Genomic DNA, 21,727 nt, shown 5'->3' on the forward strand with positions numbered 1-21,727 from the left:
TGGATAATGGATTATCCATTTATAGTATTGGTTTTAAATGGTTGATCAAAGTAAAACCATTAAATTAAATGGATTTATATGGATTATCCACTAAAACCATATATATCCATTTACTTAAAAACCAAATAAAAGAGAGGGAAAGGAAATGACTAAAAAAGGAGCCATCCTAAAATTGCAATTGGGGTGTGAAAATTTTGCTTACATGAACTAGTAACTAGAACAAGAAAAATATAGTTATTCATTTAAATGCATTTTTGAATAAGGTGAGTTACTAGTTTATTTTAATTCTTCACTTAGTGAAATCTAATTCATTTGCTAAGAAAGTGGGTCAACATCAGACCATGAGAGGATTTTGAATTAGGAGGGGTAAATTTGATCATTTTCTTTTTGGTAACAAACACATTAATAAGTTTACAAATCGGTTAATTAATCCACTTGAATCATATATCTATGAACTTTTACTTGTTCTAAGATCTCTCTTATTTTTTAAAGTACAACAGAAAACTGGTATCTGTTCTTGGACTTAATTAATTGAGAGGGAAATGCCGAATTTGAGATAAATTTAAATGCAGTCAAGGCTAAAAGTAGAAGATAATATGGGCCATAATTAAATTCCATGGATGCCGAATTTGTAGATACCCTACGTACGGTCTATGCAGGGCTTCTATTGTTTGGGCTAGTTTGCAATATATGGCTACTATGTAATATGTAATATATATATACATATATAATAATAAAAATAAAAAATAATAATAATAATAATATTTTCAGATAGTTTTTTAGTGAAATGAAGGTTCATTTTGCTTGAATTTACATCCGTGGTATTTTGTGGCTTGAATTTACAAGAAATGGTAATACAAAAAAAAAGTAACAAAAATATTTAAATGGATTATAAATGGATAATTGGTTTTTATTTAATCCATTTAGATCCATCCATTTAGATCCATTTATTAAATGGATCTAAATGGATTGGATAAATTTAATCCACCATCCATTAAATCAAAACCAATTATGAACAATTTATCCATATTGCCACCTCTACCCTTAACCTCCCATTCCACCAAGCCTCAAGAACTTGCTGGTGGCCACCAGTATTTGAGCTGAGGCTGGTGGTTTTCTCTTCCAGTGTTTTGGGGATTCAAAAGTAGTCGTAGTACGCTTGCAGGTGCAATGATTGGGTCTCCTGGATTTATGCAACCAAAATTTACTCCGGCCGAGATTCTTCTATGTGCGGGTTTGTGCCCAAAGTCCAAACAGGTCTAGTCTTTCCAGCGGTGTTCACATGCTCCAGCTCGCCAACATCCCACATCACATGCTCATGTGATGTCAGAGAGAAACTTCAAGAAAAATACTTCTAAAACCGTTTTAGCAGAGACTTTCAAGAAACATACCCTCCCAAAGCAAACTAAGGAAACTTTGTCCAAAAGTCACCTATAATTCTTTTCATCCAAAGATAAAAAAAAAAGTGCATGGTCCGCTAGATATTATACAAGGAGATGGTCTTTACATGAAATCTTACTGTCAAAGGACAACACTTCAGTGGATGATAACAGGTAAAGCTGTTACGCATTTACGCAGACAAGATGATGTAATCAACCAGTAGGGGTCCTATCTTGCCATCATGAGATGAATATGTGCTTCATATCAAAATCATCAAACACAAAAGTCTTGTGTGGTCGGCATTGCAAACTAGTTACTAGCAATCAAGATATGGACACAAGCAATAAGAAATCTTTGCTTGGGATGCTTTCATTTGCATTATACAAGATACAATCAGTTTTCACAATATATTCCTGACAATCCCATTCGGTCATTTAGTTAAAAGGTAAATATCTTATATGGTCTACTTAGCACAGACTTTAGGTCTACCTGATGCAAAATGTACTGTGACGCCAGAGACTTGATAAAATCATAACAAGCTGTATGGAATCCATGGCAGATACTAATCGACATATCTTAAATGATTGTGAAGAACCATAACCTGAAATACAAATGCCCAATTCTACCTATTCCAAGGCAGCAAAGTAAAGGACTTTAGGAAGGATAGTGTGACTCTAACTTCTTTAGCACAGAATTGATAATGCTCCAATTGAAGCCACGGTATTGGAGCCAGCGAACAATCCTGGATTTTCTTGTCTCTGTAGACGCACCACAACTTCGCAACCACTGCTTTGAAGCCTGAGAAAATAAATGATCCATTGAACGCTTTGATATACCAAGACCTGATTCTTCATCTTCACAAGCTGAAGCATCATTGAAAACTAACTTTATCGCCTTCTCTGTGTCCATGATGCTGACTCCCTTGCTGTAGAGGGCCTGATATTGGGAAGAAGAAAAAGAGAGCAAGCCAAAGCAATTATTTTCCTTCCACATCAAGAAAACTAATGACTTGGTCCTTTCCTAAATATGAATAGACTGGAATTCTGAGTCACATCAACATTGGTAGCATCTCAGTCAAATGATAAACATCATACATCTGATCTCTTATACCACCATTTTTGCATTTGTATGCAGCAAATAAAAAGGTGCAAGAAAAAAGATAAAGCTACCTCTAAACCAAACCTTCTCTAACAACTAGATAAAAGAAAGGGTCCTTTGGGATTTAACAGATTATCGGAGGTCTCAGTGGCCTATGTGGATAGACCGGCAGATGCTGAAATACCAAAACAGCATGCCCAATGCTTGATAAAAATTAACGGGATAAAGAAGTCTTCTTGAGCCTATCCACTCCTTAGACATTAGAGACCACAGATCATGCCCAGTGTATTAATAACAATAAACAGGATGAAGAAGTCTTCTTAAGCCTATCCACTGTTTAAATATTAGGGTCCATAGGAGGTTTCTCACATTTTGAGTGGCAATTTTAGTGGCCAACTTTCCAGCAATAGAGGTCTGAATATGGGAAAAGGGTAATATTAGCAAAATCTTGAATACATTACTTGAAAAGCATATCAATATGGCATTTTGCCTCAACATCTAAACAGGAAAAGTGATCTAAAGAAGAGCACAATTTACCTTTTTTATTCGCCTCGGACCCCAAGTTGAGGACGACCATCTAGAACGGGAAAATGTTTCCGCATACAAGCCATCATGGATAAAGCCTCTGCAGTAAGCTACAAACATTGAAGACTTGCAGAAAACATGAACTTTAGGTTATTTATGTGCAATTTGGGGTAGCATGGTTGGTATTTTCTAATGAAAAGCCATGAAATCATTACAGCAACTAGTATAAAGACCATCAAGCTTCTTTACCAGAAATTGTGCATCCATGTAAGATTTTTTGGTTCGTTTTTGTACTCAGATAAGCAGCAGACAGAGAATTTCAAGTTATGCACCTGGTCTGAAAGTCAGTTATTACTGCATCAACAACCCAAACTGGAAATTCCTTCCCCAGCAGTTTCTTTCTTAGCTCCACAGCTGTATAAGCTCTAAAGGATAAATGCACAGTTTAGTAACAAAAGTTCATCAGTGGCATATATTGTGTAGCAAGATCGAGTTTGACTATTTAGTGACTTAAAATTTTATTACTAAGTAATGAATCTGAGGATAGAATAAAAACAGAAAAAGACAAAACTTTTTAAATTCTCCACATGAACTAAATTGGAAGCCATACTCATTTTCGAGTAGTGAACACATTCTCATGGCCATTGTAGCATGTTGCAGTGGAATTATTATAGTACGCTGGAATCAAATGACAGGACCAAACATAAGGTCCACTTCAGGACATGTAATAAGTATTAACATGGCGAAAATTGTCTCAGAAGTTACTCCTGCTCATATAAGAAATGCATAAGGTTGCCCATACTTAGCAGAAAATCAATAAACCTGTGAAGCTTTACCACCTCGTAGCAAGTAATTCAATGGCCAACTTCTCAACATCTTTCTTTATTCGAGATCCTTGAATCCTATGGTCTTGATTGCTCTCCTCTTCCGAAAAACCTTCGAGTTCCTCCATGACCTCGTAGCTGTCGTACTGCATATGATCATCAGGTTCTTCTCCAATCCCTAAAAATGGAAGATGTCGCTAAGTATCTCAATTGAACTCTACCAATCGAAAAAATATCTATGAGATAAGCGTATCAAAAGTCCTACCCAATCCAGCATCATAATCAATTCTTTTTGCATATTGGCTTTGAAACTTGTTATCTACAATACAAATCTGGCCACAGCTTGAAGTCTGTGCACTTTTGGAAAGATCACGTCTCTGTTCATTTGATTGAACAACTCTACTTGTACCAAATTCAATATTATTTTTTATGCTGTTAATTGGGTTTTCATTTTGATCTTGAAACTCAGTGTCCCCCACAAAGCTCCTGCTGCTGCATGATGTCTGCACACTCTTGGAAAGTTCACTTCTTTGTATATTTGATCGAACAGCTCTATTTGAAGCTGAACCAACATCACAGTCTAAGTTATCAATTGGCTTTTCATTCTCATTCAGAAACTCTGCACCAACAACAAAGCTTCTGCCACTGCATGAGGTTTGAGCACGTTTGGAAAGTTCACGTCTGTCCTCATTTGATCCAGCAACTGTAATTGTATCCAATCCAACATCAGCTTTCAAACTGTTAGTTGGCTTTTCGATTTGACTTTGAAACTCCATGTCCACAACAAAGCTCGTGCTACTGCAAGAAGTCTGTGCACCTTTAAAATGTTCCATTCCCTCTAGATTTGATTGAACAACTTTACTTGTATCCAATCCAGTAACTGGCTTTTCTCTTTCTTTTTGGTATTGAAACTCCGTGTCAGCAACAAAGCCCCTGCTACTGCAAGATGTCTGCGCACTATCCGAAATTCCAATCCTTGGTACATTTGACTCAACAACTCTACCACCATCCAATGTCACATCATTGCTTATGTTGTGAATTGCATTTTCATTTAGATTTCGAAGCTTGGAACCTAAAACAAAGCCCCTTGTACTGCATGAAGTCTGCTCACTTTTGGAAAGTTCAAATCTTTTGCCATTTGATTCCGAACTATTAGTACCATGTATTTTCACATCACCTAATCCATTTGAGGGAGAATAAAAAGAAGCTTCTGGTTCTTTATTTTCTAACAATTTCTTAGGAATGTACCTTACTGGAACCGAATTGCTGTAGTCTCTCCTCCTTGAACAGCTAATAATTCCCATCTTCATCTTCTTTTTCACCCTAACAAGTAAAAGTTCGAGTCTTTTTCACTACAATCAAGTTTGTACATCGAAAAAACCATCGCCTGCGTTCCCTCCACAATTCCAAATATAAGAACAAAACTCTAACTTTGTACTAGAATTCCCAGGATTAATATTTTTTTTTCTCGAAAGAAAAAGAAAGGGAAACGGGAGAATTACTTACCAGGGAATCAGAAGGACTTGCCTCTGTAGCTGAATTGCAGTTCTGGGGATTAGATTTGCAGATGAAATCGCCATTATTGGTTTCGAGTTTGAGAGTGGAATCATAAAACTAAAACCCTAGGCAACAAAGCATAATTGTGGGAATTATGAGGTTTTATCCGTGCCTGATAGCGTTAGAGAGTAGTCTCAAAAAGCGAACCCGCTTCTCAAAGTGTCACTAGCACTCGGAAATGGGCACGCTTCAGCCGTTTTTCAGTTGTGATAATCACCCCAACGACTGAACTCCCACTTCTACTGTGCAGAACATGGAAGAACCCCAGTTATCTTCCCGATGCCAATTGCTTCACTAGGTTCTCCAATTTATTTGATGAAACATATGGAAGGCTTTCGGGGGCAAAAAGAATTAAAAAAAAAAAAAAAAGTGTAGTGACAGTGATATACCACTCACTTAATCCTTTTACTAGTATAATAAAAAAAAGAAGTGTTGAAACTTTTGGCTTCAATTTTGGATGAGAAACAGGCAAAATTTAGGGGGTTGAATTTCTTTGTTTATTTACTAGAAAGAATCAAGCAGGCCACTAATTCATGGATGCTTGAAGGTCCTCAGGCTCTGTGATAGTTCATTTGCTGATTTCATCAGGGGAGTTCCAAAATAAACCATATGTTATCAGAAAGCCAAAATAAGATTTTTTTTTTTTTTTTTAAAGTGCTGGATGATTACCCAAGATGTATGCAGTTTGATGACACTTCACTAAAACTAAATCCTGACACACTTTATTTGATAACCAAGGAGAAAATCACCAGTACATGTTACAAAAATTTCCAGACCATAATAATCCCACTCATTCTGTCATCCAAGCATAAAGGAAATGGCAGAATTCAGTGCAGGATAATTCTTCCGGTCTTAAATCACAATTTTCACCACTAGGAGCATCATGGTCTAAATTTCTTCCACCATAGTCGTTATCAAATTCACATTCAAGAGTACCTTGCATGAAAATGAATGTCCCAGGTCCTGATTCATTGCTATTGTATAACCAATCGTGCACATCCCAGAAAATCTGTACAGGCACGTCATCCACTAATAGAGTTTCATTTCCCCTGAATCTCCAATGCAAGTTGGGAATTCGTAGCGACTCAACGCCATCCACACTAATCCACATTTCAGGATCATAAGGCCCTGATAGAGCAGACTCGATTATGATGTGATGTTCCCTTTTACCTTTGCCTAACATGGTTCTGGTGCAAAAACATCTCTTGGCAAAAACACTCTCTTTCTTATGCACTAATGCAGCATCCATCGGTGACGGTTTTGACCTGGTTCTTTTATATGCTTCTGTCTTTTGATCACCAAGCAATAAAACAAGCTCTTTTTCAGAGACCAAAGCAACATAGTAATCAGAGACTGGTTCCGGGCTGCTGGAAAATTTTGCTGTCCTTAAATCCCAAAAGACATCCACTCTTCTTTCACCAACTTTGAAGGATTTTAGACCTTTTTTGCCCCAAAACTGCCAGGTTTTGAGATCTATTTTGCATGTTGAATGATTTTCCTCAGAAGGGTTCTCAACCAAGATGTGAAGAGAGTGGCCCATTAAACTTTTGGACCATGATACCATGATGTCCCGAGACAATCCTGCAAGTCTGGCCCTGTGGATGCAGGTTACAAAATTCTCTATACTTTCATTTGCCACGGCCTCCGTTAATCGTCTCTGCTCAAGTTGCTCAGGATCCAAAGAGGATGCAGTTTCCACAGGGAATGCAACCATTTTTCAGTATTTTGCATGAAATTTACATCCCTCGCTATTTTGACAGTGAAAACGACAGAACATGCATTGTTCCTTAAGCAGGGATGATATCATATCCCATTTTCATTCTGGAAATACAAAATCTTCTCTATATCTGATATCATCTTCAATCATCTAGAGGCACAAATCTGTTCATGGGTGCGGTTGAATTTCCCCGAGAAAGAAAATATTCAGCCATGGCCCAACTAAAAGAGCAAGAATTTGCATGTACCTTCCAAGATGAAAATTGTGCCTGGAAATTCTGATTGAATTCTGGTGGATGCCTACATGTGCATGAAGATTATAACCATACAACAAACACGTACTTGTTAAAGGATTTACCAATGTTTTTGCACCATTTCTTTCTTCAATACAATATAATCACACCAAGACCAATGACTGCAACAATTTGCCCTAATAGAGCCTAAATTGATCGCAAAGATGGGATTTTGGATAATGTGGAAGGTCCTGCTACGAACCGAGCAAATTATTTGGTAACAAATACTTCAAAACTCGGTTTCTTGTTTTTTTTCTTAATTTTTAAACATTTACGTACAATCCATATGGCAGAATGCCAAGTGGCCAAATTTGAGAGTCCTTGAATAAAATAATCATACCATCTAACGTCTTTGAAAATGAAACATGTAAGATGGCATGAGACTCACCTAGTGAACAGTGGGAAAAATAACATGGATTAGAAACTATCCCTCGAGTTGTCCATATCTTATGTGGATCCTCGAACTTCTGGCACTGTAAATAAGCTCCAAATTTTATCTTAAATCAAGCTTTTGCTGAAATGTATTCTGGAAAGAAACAAAAGTACTCTCATTGCAAATGGAATTTGATATTCATTTGATGATAAATATATGAAGCAAAAATAATCAACTGTACGCCTTGACAGTCAACCCATAATGTGTTGTAGAAGCAGCGGTTTCTCTATCTCTAGACGATCACTTTGAAGTGTCGTTTGGCATTCCTTAAAGTTCAATTAGGAGGAATTTTGCCTACTGCTCCGAGGTGTTAATCATGTGGTATTAGTGTTAGCTGGTTCTTGTAAAATGTCACAAGTCTATTGGCTTCCTACCTTGACATCGATGCAAAAAAAACACAAACTTGTATTTGCTTTAATGGGTTTTCAGGAAAATTAAGTTTTGCCCCTTCTTCTGGCTGTAATGTTTGATGATTAAAACAGAGGTGTAGGAAGCAGGAACTGAGAGAAGAGAGGAAATAAAAGACACGTAGACTTTTTACATATCACATTATAAAAAGTATTTCAGTAATTATTCTAAATAATATTTCAAATAACACTCTATCTAAATACTCCAGTTATATTTAGGAAAGTTTCCGTGTACATATCAAGAACTGAAAGCTAATTTGATTATCCACAAATAATAGTCAAAACAAACTGAGAATAGTTCTGGTACACCAGTGTGTTCCCTACAAACTAAACATTCTCCAACTGGGATTCATCCTCGTATAGTTTTCTTGATAGAGAGTATAGGACAGTAGACACGAAATAAGAATAGCTGTACAAAGACTTCACAATTATTAGTGGCTGACGACCTTATCTGACACCTTTCTCAAGGAACAACAAAAAATTTCCCTCGAGGTGTAGATCTGCTTCTTCGGAACTCCGAGGTGGACGAGTTGCTTGCTTCCTTGAGATTTTGAATTGTGCTATTGGAAATTTTATTTTCATGTTTCCCAGCATAGACAGACTCCGTTGGCTGTATCAGTTCTCTGCATTTAGATCTAATAGTAAGTTACAATGGTTAATGCAATAAAAGATGCAGCGTTTTAGATTTATTTGCTGATACAAAGAAAACCTTTAAGAAGTTGACAGAGCTCGTACTCAAAAGTTACAATGATTAAATGTTTATCCATACCTAGGTTCAACATTTTGAGAGTTCCTCGAGAAGTTCCTCTGAAGCTTTTTCAACCTCATGGTATTACCATAAACTGGTGATCCAACACGTTCATCACCGTGCTCATTTTCTATTTCCAAGAACTCGCTTTTCTGAGCCTCTTCCATCATTCTACCGTTGTCCACATTAGTAAGCAGAGTAACTCCAATGTCAGACTTTTGGTTTTTAGTAATATTTTGATGCTTGCTCTTAACCTTACTCTCAGGTTTAGTTTTCCTAATACCACCTTGTCGAACATTAAGTGCCTGTTTAAACTGCTCCTGATCATCATGCTCTACATTAACTTTTCTGGAGACAATTCTTTGGAGACTGTGCAGTGTCTCAGAAATGTTATCCTGCTTAACTGGTGGCTCTTGAGAAGCCGGATATGACCTTGTGTAACTATCTGTTGATGGAACAATTGAAGGTACAGCAACCATGGATTTGTTTGTAGGGACTCTTGCTGGAAAAGGTAGTCTCATGACCGGTGGGTTATCAAGTGTCTCAGGCTTAATCCTACTTCTGATGACAGCACTCCTATCCGTTGAAACTGATCTTCTAACAGGTGGGGATGGTGATCTTGCCTTATTGAAACCTACAGATCTCTCTTCAGCAAGGAAAGGAATTTTTGGTACAATATCCTTGTCGGTGAACTTAGCCGGGAACCGGGACCTCCTCTGCTTGCCTGAAGAACAGCTTCTTACCTGAAATTAAGTTCAACCAGGACTTAGGGGGTTAAGACTTCGTGCATTATAAAAAGTGCACATTAGTCAGTCAGACTTCCAACTTCCAAAAGGATGTTCAATGATCACTGCTAGTTAGGTAATACCTTAGAATATCATAACCCTACAACTCTCTGTATGGTATGTAATTGGTATAAAGGTTTCTGTCATGTACCTCGGAGCTTCGAGTGTCGTCAATGGTACGCTGATTATTTTCAGGCTTCATGCTGGCAGTGACATTGGATTTTGGCATACGCAGAGGTGATATAGCACCTCTTATACTGGCTCCATTTCTTAGTTGCTGTAGTTCAGCATCCTTTTTCTCCAATGTGAGCTTGAGGTTTGAGATCTTGTACAAACAAGGAAAGAGTAAGTTTTGGTCACTAGTAGAAAACGAATTGACTCTGAAAGTAAATAAGTTATCAAACTAGAGCTAACCTCATCTTTAAATTCTCGAATTTCCCCACTTTCCTTATTAGATCGAGCAGCTCCAAGGTCTATTGAGGCCACTCTCTCGGCAAACTTCAGGGTACTTACTGTCTCTCCTATAGCATTAACCATGGGATTTATATGCACAAACATCAGCGTCTTTGCATGACCACCTAAGTCAAAGATGAAAACTGATCCGTCAACTGTAATGCTTCAGAGATAAATGACCAACAACTAGCTCTGTAGCACTAGGCATACTTCTGAGGTGAATTTGTTGACAAATTAAATCAGCAAAGTGCGTGATATTACCTAGAGAATCCTGTAACACTTGGGTGAGCTTGCTATTTCTGTAAGGAATATGTGAAGTCTTCTGAGCAAGAGAGGAAATAACATCTCCCAGTGCAGAAAGAGACCTGTTTATATGTTGGGCTTCCTTCAGTCTCTCGCCAACGGCTTCAGATTTATCCACTCTCTCACTTCCAGCTAGATCCACCAGGTGAAGGCAGCCCTTTAATGTGGATCCAGAAACCAACTCTTTCCCACGGACATGAACTGTTAAGATACTACACACACCATACACACCAAAAGTGATAAAATTAAGGTCTATTACGAAATCATTAAGAAACAACATTAGACTAGAGCGGAAGAAAGGGAACAGAAAATTAATTAAAAAAAAAAGCGAAAAGCAGTTTACCTATGCGATCTGCTACTCCTTTCATTAAGAGCAGTGGCGCCAACGGCACGATTTTGTTGTCCAATTCTCATCAAATCAAGAACATCTTGGGTACATTTGACCGGAATTAGACATGCATCAGGCACATTGAGACCGTTGAGTTGAGAATTGTTTCTTACATCCAATGTGCTGATAGTTAAGGTTAGACAACAGGAAAAAATTCTCATTGACATATCAAGCTTGAGTTACCAAATTTACGAGCATGATGTCATACTACTAGAAATGCAACAAATTGGAAAGGATATCTCCTATTAGTTCCATCAATGACCAAGAGATCTCTAACTTGTTCATTGTATATTTCGATCATTTGGACTCCAACTTCGTACTCTATAAATTCCATTCTTTCTTTTGAAATGTGAAATAGGTCACGCAAAGCACGATAATTTACACCCCATGTCTCCTCTGCTGTCAAGTCCGGGCCGCTCTGTATGCATAGGAAGACATAAAAAAACGTTATTATGAGTACATGCATCCTTAGTTTATTGCTGCCTTCTCCATCTCAATTAAGCTTAGAATAACACTTAAGGAGGGTGTTTTCATCCACTCTAATAGCATATCAATGTGAAGCACTGTCGCGTATAAAATGTTTCATAGTTACACACCACTGGTCTTATTCATCAATGTATATAAAAATCTGGCCTGGTCTCTTCCACAAAGCCATATTAACTTGTCAAACAACATAGCAGGGGATGATGCAAAATTCAAAAACATGAAATGGTCAGAGAGTTCGTGTGGGGAAGAAAAGGTCATCAAGATGGAATGCCTAATGCTACCACAAGCCTATCTAATCCTAAGGCTTTTGGATTTGCATTATGTTAATGCACTAGGACAGTTAAAACGACTAACTTGAACCAGTTAATGCTTTACATTACCATTGTGTATGTCTTCCCTGAGCCAGTTTGTCCATAAGCAAATATACAAACGTTATACCCATCAAGAACCGATCGGACCAACGGTTGTGTATCCATATATATTTGTTCTGCAAGATGAAAGTAATAGTATGTCGTCAGATAATCACAAAGCCCAGTTGCACGGTGCTCATTACTCCCTCAACAGAGCCTTCATCCCATGCTATAAGGGGTGGCTATCTGTTTTTATGTATTGAGCAAAAGAGACATTTAGGCCAATGCTGCTCTTCTCCTCCTACAAATAACTTTTCTTTATCCAAAGTGAAATTAAATGATGGAAAACAGGAGAGAATCTCAATTGTGAAAGAAATCATACGCTGAGTTGCATTTGTGCCAAACACCTTGTTGAAAGTGAAAATCCTCCTTGCTTCTTTACCCTGCTTATGAGGGTTGACAATCATGATATCTCCATTGTCCCCAATATAGTCAACCGTGGACTGTCCATCTGACTGCCCAGGTAGGAAGGGCCTCACTCTACAGTAAACTCTAATAGTCCCTGATAGACCCCATAAGATGTCAGATATTCCAGCGTGCCATAATGAAAGAAATAAAAGACTGACTTTCGGATAACTCACCTTTTAAGTCTTGAACTTGATTGTAAAGCATTCGATTTTCCTCCAAAACTTTGTGATAAGAAGAAGCTGCTACTTCAAGGCCCTTAATATGATGCTCTGTGGAGAAAATGCTTTGGTAAAGTTAAAGTTTGATCAAGGCTTCCAATAGACGTAACTACACAAGCTGGATTTTTCTCAATACAGCTTGTGCAAGCTTAAGATAAATAATATGATAGCCTCTCACCAAGCCTTTTCAATTCCTCCACATGGACTTTCTGAAATAGCTGAAATTCTTTCTTGGTCTCCCTAGAAAAGGATTTGAGTTCCTGAACAAAGGATATTGAAGCAGCAACAAAATTTGGTCAGATCTCATAATCTAATTTTTGTAATTTCCAGAGGAACTATTGAATAGAAGAGACTAATGAGAAGATGGTTTCACCTCTAGCTGCCTCTGTTGAACGTCAAGAACTTCCACATTGCCCACAGGGGAAACGTTTGTTTGAGCTATGTCTTCACGTTTCCGGCCACAAATGCAAAATTTGGAGAGATTGCTTGAAGCCAGACTACTTCTTTGACCAATGTACTTCAGTATCATTTCTAAAACTTCAGACTTTGATCGAGGAATGCCATCATCATTCAAAATTTTCTTCAGAATAAGTCCAACCTGTAAGTGGCAAAACAAGGCATTAGTTTGCAGTAGTACTGATAGTGCCAATTCTATGCAAGTTACATGATGAGCCTGTATAATGAAGTTACAACAAGGTCTCCGCAATCAGGAACTTGGGTGACTACCTGATTGCTCTTAGCAAGAAGCATAGAGGAGAAATCCTTAACCACCTTCCTCAACAGAATATCAATAACCTGCAAATTTCTAATGATTCAGTTAATAATCCAAAATGTTACAGAAATGGGCTATAATAATTATAAAATAACTCGTTCTGAAAAAGTAGCAGCTCCATAGTTTCTCTAAGCTAGCTTTTGAAATCCACTAAGAAGTCTTCTTGGTCATCTTGGCAAAAAGATTTGCTTTTCAAGTGTAACAGAATGAATTAACTCTCCTCCCTATTTTTTTCCTTCTTTTTGTCATGGCCAGGATAAGATTTCACTTGCAAAAAAAAAAAATGCAGATTATCTTACCTACCATTGAATTCAAAGGCAAGTCTTCAACTCCACTAATTTCGGAGAGATATGCCTGTAGAAGGGCAAGACCAAAATGTTCAAAGAGTGAAGTAAGAGCATTGGCTGCATTGGTTTCCTCAAGTGAGACCTCACTTGACAAATGTAGATATTCCAATAGCTGCTCAAATTGTGATGATTCAGAATCATCGAGAGACTCATCTGCACTTTCACTGCTGACAAAAGAAGATGGAGATCCCTTGGGAAAGGATACAATTTTCACAGTCCCACCATATCTCCAAACTCCAATTCCACCAGCTTGTTTCCACTCGTAATATCCTTTCAAACACAGGATGCAGTCTACAACTTTACCTGACGAACCTCCCTGCTAATTTAAAAGATTAATAGAGCATGATGAAAGCTTTAATAGTTAAAATGCAGAGGGTCAAAATATGTATCTGAAGACAGCATTTGCATGGCTGGGCATAGAAATTCATGAAAGTCCCAAAGCGCGTGCATTTACTGAATTTTGTCCTAAAACAGGTATCTGAAGATAGCATTAGCATGGCATGGAGGAGATAATTCGTGGAAATTCTTTTACATAAAAAATGCACTTGCATTTGTTCAGTATATAACTACCATATTTTTTCAGAAGTGGGCTACATTTCAGTTCTTCCAAATGACATGAAAAAAGAAGGGTTCGAAGGATGTTTATAAGTAAAGATAGTGGGCTAATACCCTGATTACCATTCACGTTGCGCAAATTGCAAAAGATGTGAACTGCAGCGAAGTGGTCTAGAGAAGGGTTCATTAAGGGAGGAGTGGACAACCTTTTCCAAATCGGAGGCTTCAAATGTCAAAAGCTTCATCTCGCCAACGGCCACTAGAAAGTTCCTTGTGTTCTCAAAATACTGAATAGCAGACTGAGCTGCACCCTCGGTGAACTGGACATCAATCACCCGATTTTCGACCACCTATTCCATCGTGAGAACAGACAATGCAACATCAGCATTCGCTTGTGAAAGAATTTAAGCTAATTGTGCCACAGTCGAGCATTTCTGTCCAACCGCTGGCTACATAAGACACAACACAATGTCTCACTTTCAGAGGTGGCCCTCGAGTTCAACATGGACACCAAGAATGAAAAATTGTTTGAGAAGTGAAATTCATCATCAATAAAACTTGTTGACTTGATTTCAGCTCGCTTTAATTTTTACTTTGCATGCAATACGTGACATGCACATAAATGCTACCTAATACTGCTAGTACCTTGTGAACGGCGCCAGGGTTGACTTTGTTGAGGACATTGCACAGAATTAAGCCATTGCGGAGGGCCAGGCAAAATTCCTGCTCGGTGGGTTCTTTTGGTAGAACCTCTGATGCACCCTGGTCCATCTCTCTTAGCCATGCTGCTGCCTGGTACCTCCTTGCAGCTGTGATCAAGATCAGTTAGTTCCAAATTTCACAAAACCCATCACCAGCTCCCCTCTCTTCGATTCTTCTTCTATTTGATATATACATTTTTTGCTTAATTTTTTTTTTTTTAAAAAAAAAAAAACCCTCTTCTTGCATTAGTTTGCTACGTACACAAATTTTTTTTAGAAAAATGGGAAAAAAAAAATGGCTCGCAGATTTAATTAGGATTAAACTGATATGCCTCCTCTCCTTGACAGTTAGCTACAGGGCGGACCTCTGATTCCGGCTCGCCGAGAATGTCGGCCACGTCAGCATTAGGATCCCAAACCCGAAAAAGGAGGTTGTCGTGTGGGGTCGGGTCCATGCATTTTTCCGTGGGGCCTTAGACAAAGTTCTTTCTAGTCATTTCCAAACTTTAACGGTTCGATTCTTTTTTTTTTTTAGATTTAAACTTTTAACCTTCATTTCCAAAAGTGCCGTCTGCATTGTTATTTTTTAAAGTGTTTGTAAAAATATGTAACTCAATAATTTGATGTATATAATATTTAAAAAATATACTCACAGAAAACATAAAAAAATTTTAGTAGAAAACTCTAATCCAAACACCACCTTTTTTCTGAAATATAGAAAAAAGAACAGAAAATGCAGTTGATTCTGATATGCGTTAGGTGCGTGGGTAGACTTCAACAGAAGGATTAATTTGTCAAGACACTGGATTAATAATTATGTACCATGCACTTGGAATTATTAAGTTTTTCCCTCAAAATGGAGAGAATAAATAAATAGAGGCGGCGGCGTGCAATAAATGGGGTTTGAATTCGAAATTCGAAACATCTTTGGAGGAGGAGGAGGAGGAGGGCCATCTGGCCTTCCCATTGCCGGTTACTCTCAGTCACTGTCGCCACCATTTTAGGTGAGTTAGGTGTTTTTTTTTTTTTTTGTTCAGAAAAAAAAAAAAGAAAAAAACCAATCACGAAGAAATACTTTTAGATTCGTACAAAAATTGATTAGCAATGCGTATAATTAAACAAATATGGTTAATCATAAAGGCGGTACCATATTCTCATAAATGAATCTCATATATCCAATGCCCTTGTGATTTTTTATTTTTATTTTTTTTTTGAATACTTCCCTAACATACAGTAGTGTAATTCTGAATTCAAAATCTGTCCTAAATAATTTCTTGCAAGTACTTTAGTTTGTACGAATGAGAAGATTTGAGCCCTTATCCCAAATGTGTAGTACAACTTTTTTTTTTCTCCTCGTCTCTAGGAAACTACTAATGGCCCTAATGCTTTTTTTTTTTTTCCCTTCTTCTTCTTTCTTTTATTGGGGTGTGTGTGTGTGTTAAGAAAAGAAGGGGATCGTATAGCAGTAAGTGGAGTCATTGATTAAGCGAAACAATACAAATCTTTGGTGGGATGATGAGTTGAGACTTGAGAGCATTCACTAACTCCTTAAAATGGTTGTTGTTGTTTAAATTAGTGTAAAAGCTGGGGTGGACAGCGGCGGACAAGGATAGTCCCACCTCCACTCGAATGCTCTTAATGGCGGTCCAGTTAAATAAATGTTGTTGTTAATTTGCCTGTATGATGACTGAGGAGGGCTAATGGCAGTGGCACCCTTCACTTTAAGGACACTTGAGTACCACAATTGGTCCAGTGGTCATCCCAAACCTTCTTAGGCTTGATGGTGGTATGGAACCTTGACCTCCACAAAATTTGTCACAATATATAACGATTTTCATTGATCAGATTTGATGAAATTTCTACTCACATCGAGTCCCTTTCCCCTCCCCTAGAACAGGCTAGTTTAGGTTATAAGAATTCTATCGAATCGAAAAAAAAAAAAAGAGTACCACAATTCCGCCAACTTGGCCCAACCAGAATACATCATGATGTTTTTGTTTAGCATGGTCATAGTTTATTTTATTCCTCTCTTTTCTTTTCTTTTTTTTTTTTTTTGTGTTTGTCGGGTGGGGTTGGCGGGGGGTGGGACTAAATTTCTGGGTACAACGGCACAGCCACTACTTTTGTTCTGGACCCTATTGGAGAATCCTCTCCTTTTTTTTTTTTTTTGGGTTACCACCTTTTTCGTATTCCATAATTTTCTAGGCGGCAAAACTAATGCATGCTTAGGAATTAGGATGGATGGAGATTGGAAAGTGTGAATGTGGTGGTACCTGCTTCTCCGGCTTTCCTCTGAGCCAGTTCACGGTCGTTGATGATCTCCTCAGCATGCACTGCATCATCACTACTACTGTTGTAGATCAATCCCTTTAATCCTCTCAAGTTCTTGCCTGGTGAGAAGAACATTGAGCCGGTGGAGTTGCTTTCTTGGGGCATCTTTACTTAAAGTTTCCTTATTCCCACTCTCCTGCGCCGCCCAAATTCTTGAAATGATCAAATAACAACTTCAGTTACCCAAAATCTTGAATGCAGGCTACACAATGAAAAGCTTTGCATTGCAGTAATAGAATACATATGCAATACAACGTATACGTACAACCAAAGATTTAGAAAGAAAAAAAAAATCCTTCGATTTGGTGATCGTTCATACTTTGTTAAATTGGAAATGGGGAAGAGTAGAGTGCGACTGTGAATTATATGTGGCAGCATTAAGAGAAAAGTTATCAGCTCTGAGACATTATTATACGTAGTTCAAGACTTGCTTCAGACCATGAAAAGTGAAACGGAGGTGCTGTTTACCTGTTGGTGTTTGGGGAAGAGGAGTCTGCCGGCAGCTGGGGAGTTTCTTGAAATTCCGGTATGGATTGGAGGCAATGTGGAGAAGTTAAATAGAATAGAGAGCAGCGAGTGGGAGTGAGAGTATATAAAAATATCGAGACGATGTTGGTGGATCTGATGGAAGTAATTAAACAGGGGAAAATGAAATGAGACGAGATTCTCGTGCTTTGTGAAGCAACAATCTTAAAAAATTAAAATCAGGGGAGGTTCATTTATTGCAAGATGGAGAGAGAGCTCAGAGCTGCGGTGGTGTCAGTACTTGTTGAAGAAAGACAGAGAGAGAGAGAGAGAGAGAGAGAGAGAGCTATGGATGCCTGAAACTAAAATCAAATGAAAGGTTGTGAAGCTGAAAGAAAGAAAGATGCGTCCGGTCGTCTTTGCTTTCTTGGATCTTCAAATAAAAAGATTTCACTTTAAGCCAAGGGGACATCAACGGAGTCATAGACTACTATAACCTTCTCTTTTTCTTTTTCTTTTTCCCCGCGAGTATTAATAGCAAGGTTCGATATTATTTGATATTGAATAATTGTCCATGTATGTTATTTCCAATTTCATCAAGGGGTGATATTCTTAAATTTTAGGTATTTGCATGTCTATTGTTTAGACACTCATGTGAATCTTTGAATTCTAATGCTGTGAAAAGCAACGATTGGGAGAATTTTATAGTGGTTTTGTATATTTTCAGAGTTAGATTTATATTACTAATTATTTTTTTTTTAAATAATAACAATTGTATAACTTATTTTATTCTAAATTATAAGAAAGGGGAAGTCTAAAAAGACTTTGATATTATAAACTAGTAAATACTCCCTCCGTCCCACTTTGATAGCCCCGTTTTCCTTTTTTGTCTGTCCCAAATTGTAGTCCACTTTCCAATTGAAGAATGTAGTTGTATTTTAATTTTTCCAAAATACCCTTATTCAATGTAAGTTGTTGTTACTATAAACCTACCCCATTTAATGAGAGTTGATTCTTTTTTTAACCTCAATTCAAATTCTCATAAAGTTATACCATATTTAATGTGAGGGTGTTTTAGGAAAATAGCAATCTAAATTTACTTTTTCAACAAAATTAACTACTTTTTCTTAAATTGTATGAAAAAAAAATGAGACTATCAAAGTGGGACGAAGTATACAACTAAATCGAAAGGATGTTTTCACACCACCGGTGATCCTATGTCACTAGAATTCTAATGAAACTATACTTGGGGATTTTGGAGGGTCCGCGGTTGCTGAGCAGGTGAGGGGACTGATTTTCAGGAAGAGAAGTCCTAGGAATTAGATTGCCTTTTGGCTTGGGGATTGAGGTCATCATCCACGTGGCAAGCATGGAGTCCAAGTACGTACGTGACAAGTGGACCTCCGGTAGGACCCTTGGAACGTTGGGCTGGACGGCAAGGTCTTGCCAACAATGACGGAACTCCGTTACAATTACAGATGGACGTCTCTCTGGTTCAAATCAGTTTGTATAATTCTTCAAATTCCTTTATATAAATTCGTATACTCTGGATATGAATTTAAAAATGTGCATTTAGATAATTAAGTTGACGACTACACGAGCTCACAGCAAATACAGTTAAAATTACACGAATCAAATTTAACTGAACAATATTCAACTTCTGATGACGTTTCTGATCTGTACTGATTGATACGTACTTTCATGTATTCGGCATAATCAACAAAAAATTTCTACCACTGAATAAAAAAAAAAAAATTGTGTTTCCTCTGCCCTTAACCTTATCAACAAGAGGAATTGAGAAAAAATTAATCTTAAGTAAAACAAGGTTTTTTTTTTTGTCCCGGCTTTTCTGTAAGAGTGATGCGAGCTTTGAAATACCCAAAGATTCCCTTAAATGTTAAATCTTGACTCAAATTCCCAGTTTTCTATTGTTTGGATTGCGATTTTTTGTCGGAAAATTATGCCGTTTTTCGTGATCACATTTCCCTATTACTTTCAAATGGAAAGTGGACTACAATTTGGGACGGATGAAAAAGGAATAAAGGACTATCAAAATGGGACGGAGGGAGTACTTTTTTCCCTCACATACATCAAATCACTACAGTAATTTTTTCATAAAAAATCATGAAAAATGCAATCCAAACACAACAGCAGTAGATTGATAGTTGTTGATCCCCTAAATACGATATTAAACTAGTATTGCACTGACTCGGTCCTCTCAGAATCAGCCTGCGGGCATGAAACAGAATAATAATAATGACTTTTCTTATGCTAACCAACTAGTAATTTTTAAACCCTGAACAATATATCTATTTTTTTTAAGAAGCTAAATGCATGATTGTCACCCGAGTCCCCTTTGACGATTAAAGTGCCGGAAATTTATAGGGTCAGCTTAATTAATTCATCCAGTCAAGGCCGTAAACGATGCGGTTGCCTGGTTGAACATTGACAAGATGGAAAGAAATCAATCAGGAATCATGTGAAAATGAACAGCAAAAAGTGTACGTTGGAGGTTTGAAATGAAGAAAGAGCCAAATTCAAAAGTGTCTCGCTTCCATTCTTCTAAGGTCAATTTTCAAGACGTTGGATCCCATCCCATCAACTACTGCAACTTCTTTTGAATGGTTTTGGAGCTAAAAAGCTTTCCTTGCATCTTTTTTACGTTCTGTACCCCATTAATTGGACCAAACCAACCGAGCAAAAACGCCCCCCCCCCCCCCACCTCTTTTTTTTTTTTTTTTGTTTACTATTACATTGGGTTCCTTTAATTTTTACCTGTCTCTCTACAACTTACTGTATAAATTTTCTGGTTCCTCTTTTTTTTTTTTTCTTTCTTGTGGCTATCTCTCTATTGTTTGAGTGAATGATTGCTGCCTTGTAGACCTAAGATTATACTACTACTAGTCAATTTGGTGACCAAAAGAAGCACCTGAATTGACTCGTCTGTTTCTTGCAAGTGACTGCATGATTATTGGAGATGTTAGAAAACCAGACACAATCATATAAGCTATACTGGTACGAGAGCTTTGTAAAGCTCAATCCATTCTGGCGGCATGGAAGACTATAATAATGAGGTGGCTATTTAGTGTCATTAACTTGAACTAGAAGCCTCATAAAGTCGAAGAATATCGGTTTCAAATTTGAGGTGCCCATAGTTCAAGAATCAATAATGTATTGAACTTTGAGTTGAATGCAATTATTGGGATATGGTCAAGATTACAAGAGGTAATTTTCGGGCTGTAATTCTGCCAGCTAGGAACAAACAGGCAAAAGAAATGGCTTTGAATGAGAAGACAAACAGGAAAATTGAAGTTGCCCGGAAATGAAGGGTTACTTACTCCTCCCACCCCTTTTGCTTTTCAGCTTCATCTCATATTTTATGGGGAAGCAAGGAATAATAACATATCTTGGCTTTAATCACGTAGGGAAAAGCTGAGAAACGAGTGTTAATTCTAGTACCCCCAACAGGTAATGAGTGTGCTTTACTTAAAATCTATTGCTTTAGCTTTTTGACAAGAAGATTAGCCTTTGCATGTCAAACATTATTAGTTGGGCCCTCTTTTGTCCGTCTACCAGGCATGCCTCCGATCCCCTCGGGTTTTTTGAAGCCAGTATTTCTTCTTATTTTTTTTTGTTCACCGCTCTTATATAAATAAATAAATATATATATATATATATATATATGGAGTGAAAAACAAAGAAAGAGTTGTTCACCACGTTATACACCACTCTTTCTTGTTCACCACATTATACGCCTTATATTTTTGTTCTTGACATACATCTTACATTTACGCCTACACTAACTTGTACGGAGTTTATCTATCACCAATTCGTCACTACAAAATATATTAAGAATAGTAAGTACACACACACATATATATATGACAAGCGAGGGTAAATTTTCTTATCAACTCTTCAAATATATAAGTACACATTCTTTCAGATCTGTTGCATCTGCATATGTGTGATGTAACTTCTACTACTAGTACAGATTAATGAATTATGACGTTTTTTTTATTAAAAAGAAAAAAAAACCATAACATCAGATGAAGTCGGTTAGGATATGAATATTTCAACTCAATTAAACACACGTATTTGGGATTAGGTTTAACTACTAATTCTTA

General features: G+C 37.4%; 3 protein-coding genes across 9 annotated transcripts; all 3 read right to left on the reverse strand.

Annotated features, from left to right (window-relative positions):
- Window positions 1-1,711: 1,711 nt before the first annotated feature.
- On the reverse strand, window positions 1,712-5,965 carry LOC113688194 (uncharacterized). Of its 6 annotated transcripts, none has more exons than XM_072051520.1 (7): window positions 5,334-5,965; window positions 5,076-5,150; window positions 4,093-4,955; window positions 3,843-4,005; window positions 3,336-3,428; window positions 3,016-3,103; window positions 1,712-2,316 (listed from the first exon to the last, which is right to left on the reverse strand). In XM_072051520.1, the coding sequence occupies exons 1-7, from the start codon at window positions 5,435-5,437 to the stop codon at window positions 2,035-2,037; spliced, it is 1,668 nt and encodes a 555-aa protein (XP_071907621.1). In that variant the 5' UTR covers window positions 5,438-5,965; the 3' UTR covers window positions 1,712-2,034. The 6 variants fall into 6 exon arrangements, 4 of the variants coding, with proteins under 4 accessions (XP_071907621.1, XP_071907618.1, XP_071907617.1 ...); XM_072051517.1 differs by having other exon boundaries at window positions 4,093-4,976; XM_072051516.1 differs by having other exon boundaries at window positions 4,093-5,150.
- Window positions 5,966-6,084: 119 nt separating this feature from the next.
- LOC113688197 (uncharacterized) lies at window positions 6,085-7,220 on the reverse strand. The gene has a single exon (XM_027205937.2). It carries the CDS (start codon window positions 7,096-7,098, stop codon window positions 6,175-6,177), a length of 924 nt encoding a protein of 307 aa, XP_027061738.1. The 5' UTR covers window positions 7,099-7,220; the 3' UTR covers window positions 6,085-6,174.
- A 1,191-nt stretch (window positions 7,221-8,411) lies between these two features.
- Window positions 8,412-17,922, reverse strand: LOC113688192 (kinesin-like protein KIN-14F). 2 transcript variants are annotated; one of them, XM_072051515.1, is made up of 18 exons: window positions 17,607-17,922; window positions 17,081-17,274; window positions 14,752-14,915; window positions 14,313-14,456; window positions 13,508-13,867; window positions 13,159-13,227; window positions 12,806-13,030; window positions 12,611-12,692; window positions 12,388-12,483; window positions 12,129-12,308; window positions 11,777-11,883; window positions 11,148-11,328; window positions 10,866-11,028; window positions 10,481-10,734; window positions 10,181-10,344; window positions 9,918-10,091; window positions 9,003-9,724; window positions 8,412-8,856 (listed from the first exon to the last, which is right to left on the reverse strand). In XM_072051515.1, the coding sequence occupies exons 2-18, from the start codon at window positions 17,241-17,243 to the stop codon at window positions 8,697-8,699; spliced, it is 3,408 nt and encodes a 1,135-aa protein (XP_071907616.1). In that variant the 5' UTR covers window positions 17,244-17,274; window positions 17,607-17,922; the 3' UTR covers window positions 8,412-8,696. The 2 variants fall into 2 exon arrangements, with proteins under 2 accessions (XP_071907616.1, XP_071907615.1); XM_072051514.1 differs by having other exon boundaries at window positions 17,081-17,290.
- Between the last annotated feature and the right edge of the window lie 3,805 nt (window positions 17,923-21,727).

Source organism: Coffea arabica, chromosome 5c (assembly GCF_036785885.1).
Source record: "Coffea arabica cultivar ET-39 chromosome 5c, Coffea Arabica ET-39 HiFi, whole genome shotgun sequence".
Classification (NCBI taxonomy): domain Eukaryota; kingdom Viridiplantae; phylum Streptophyta; class Magnoliopsida; order Gentianales; family Rubiaceae; genus Coffea; species Coffea arabica.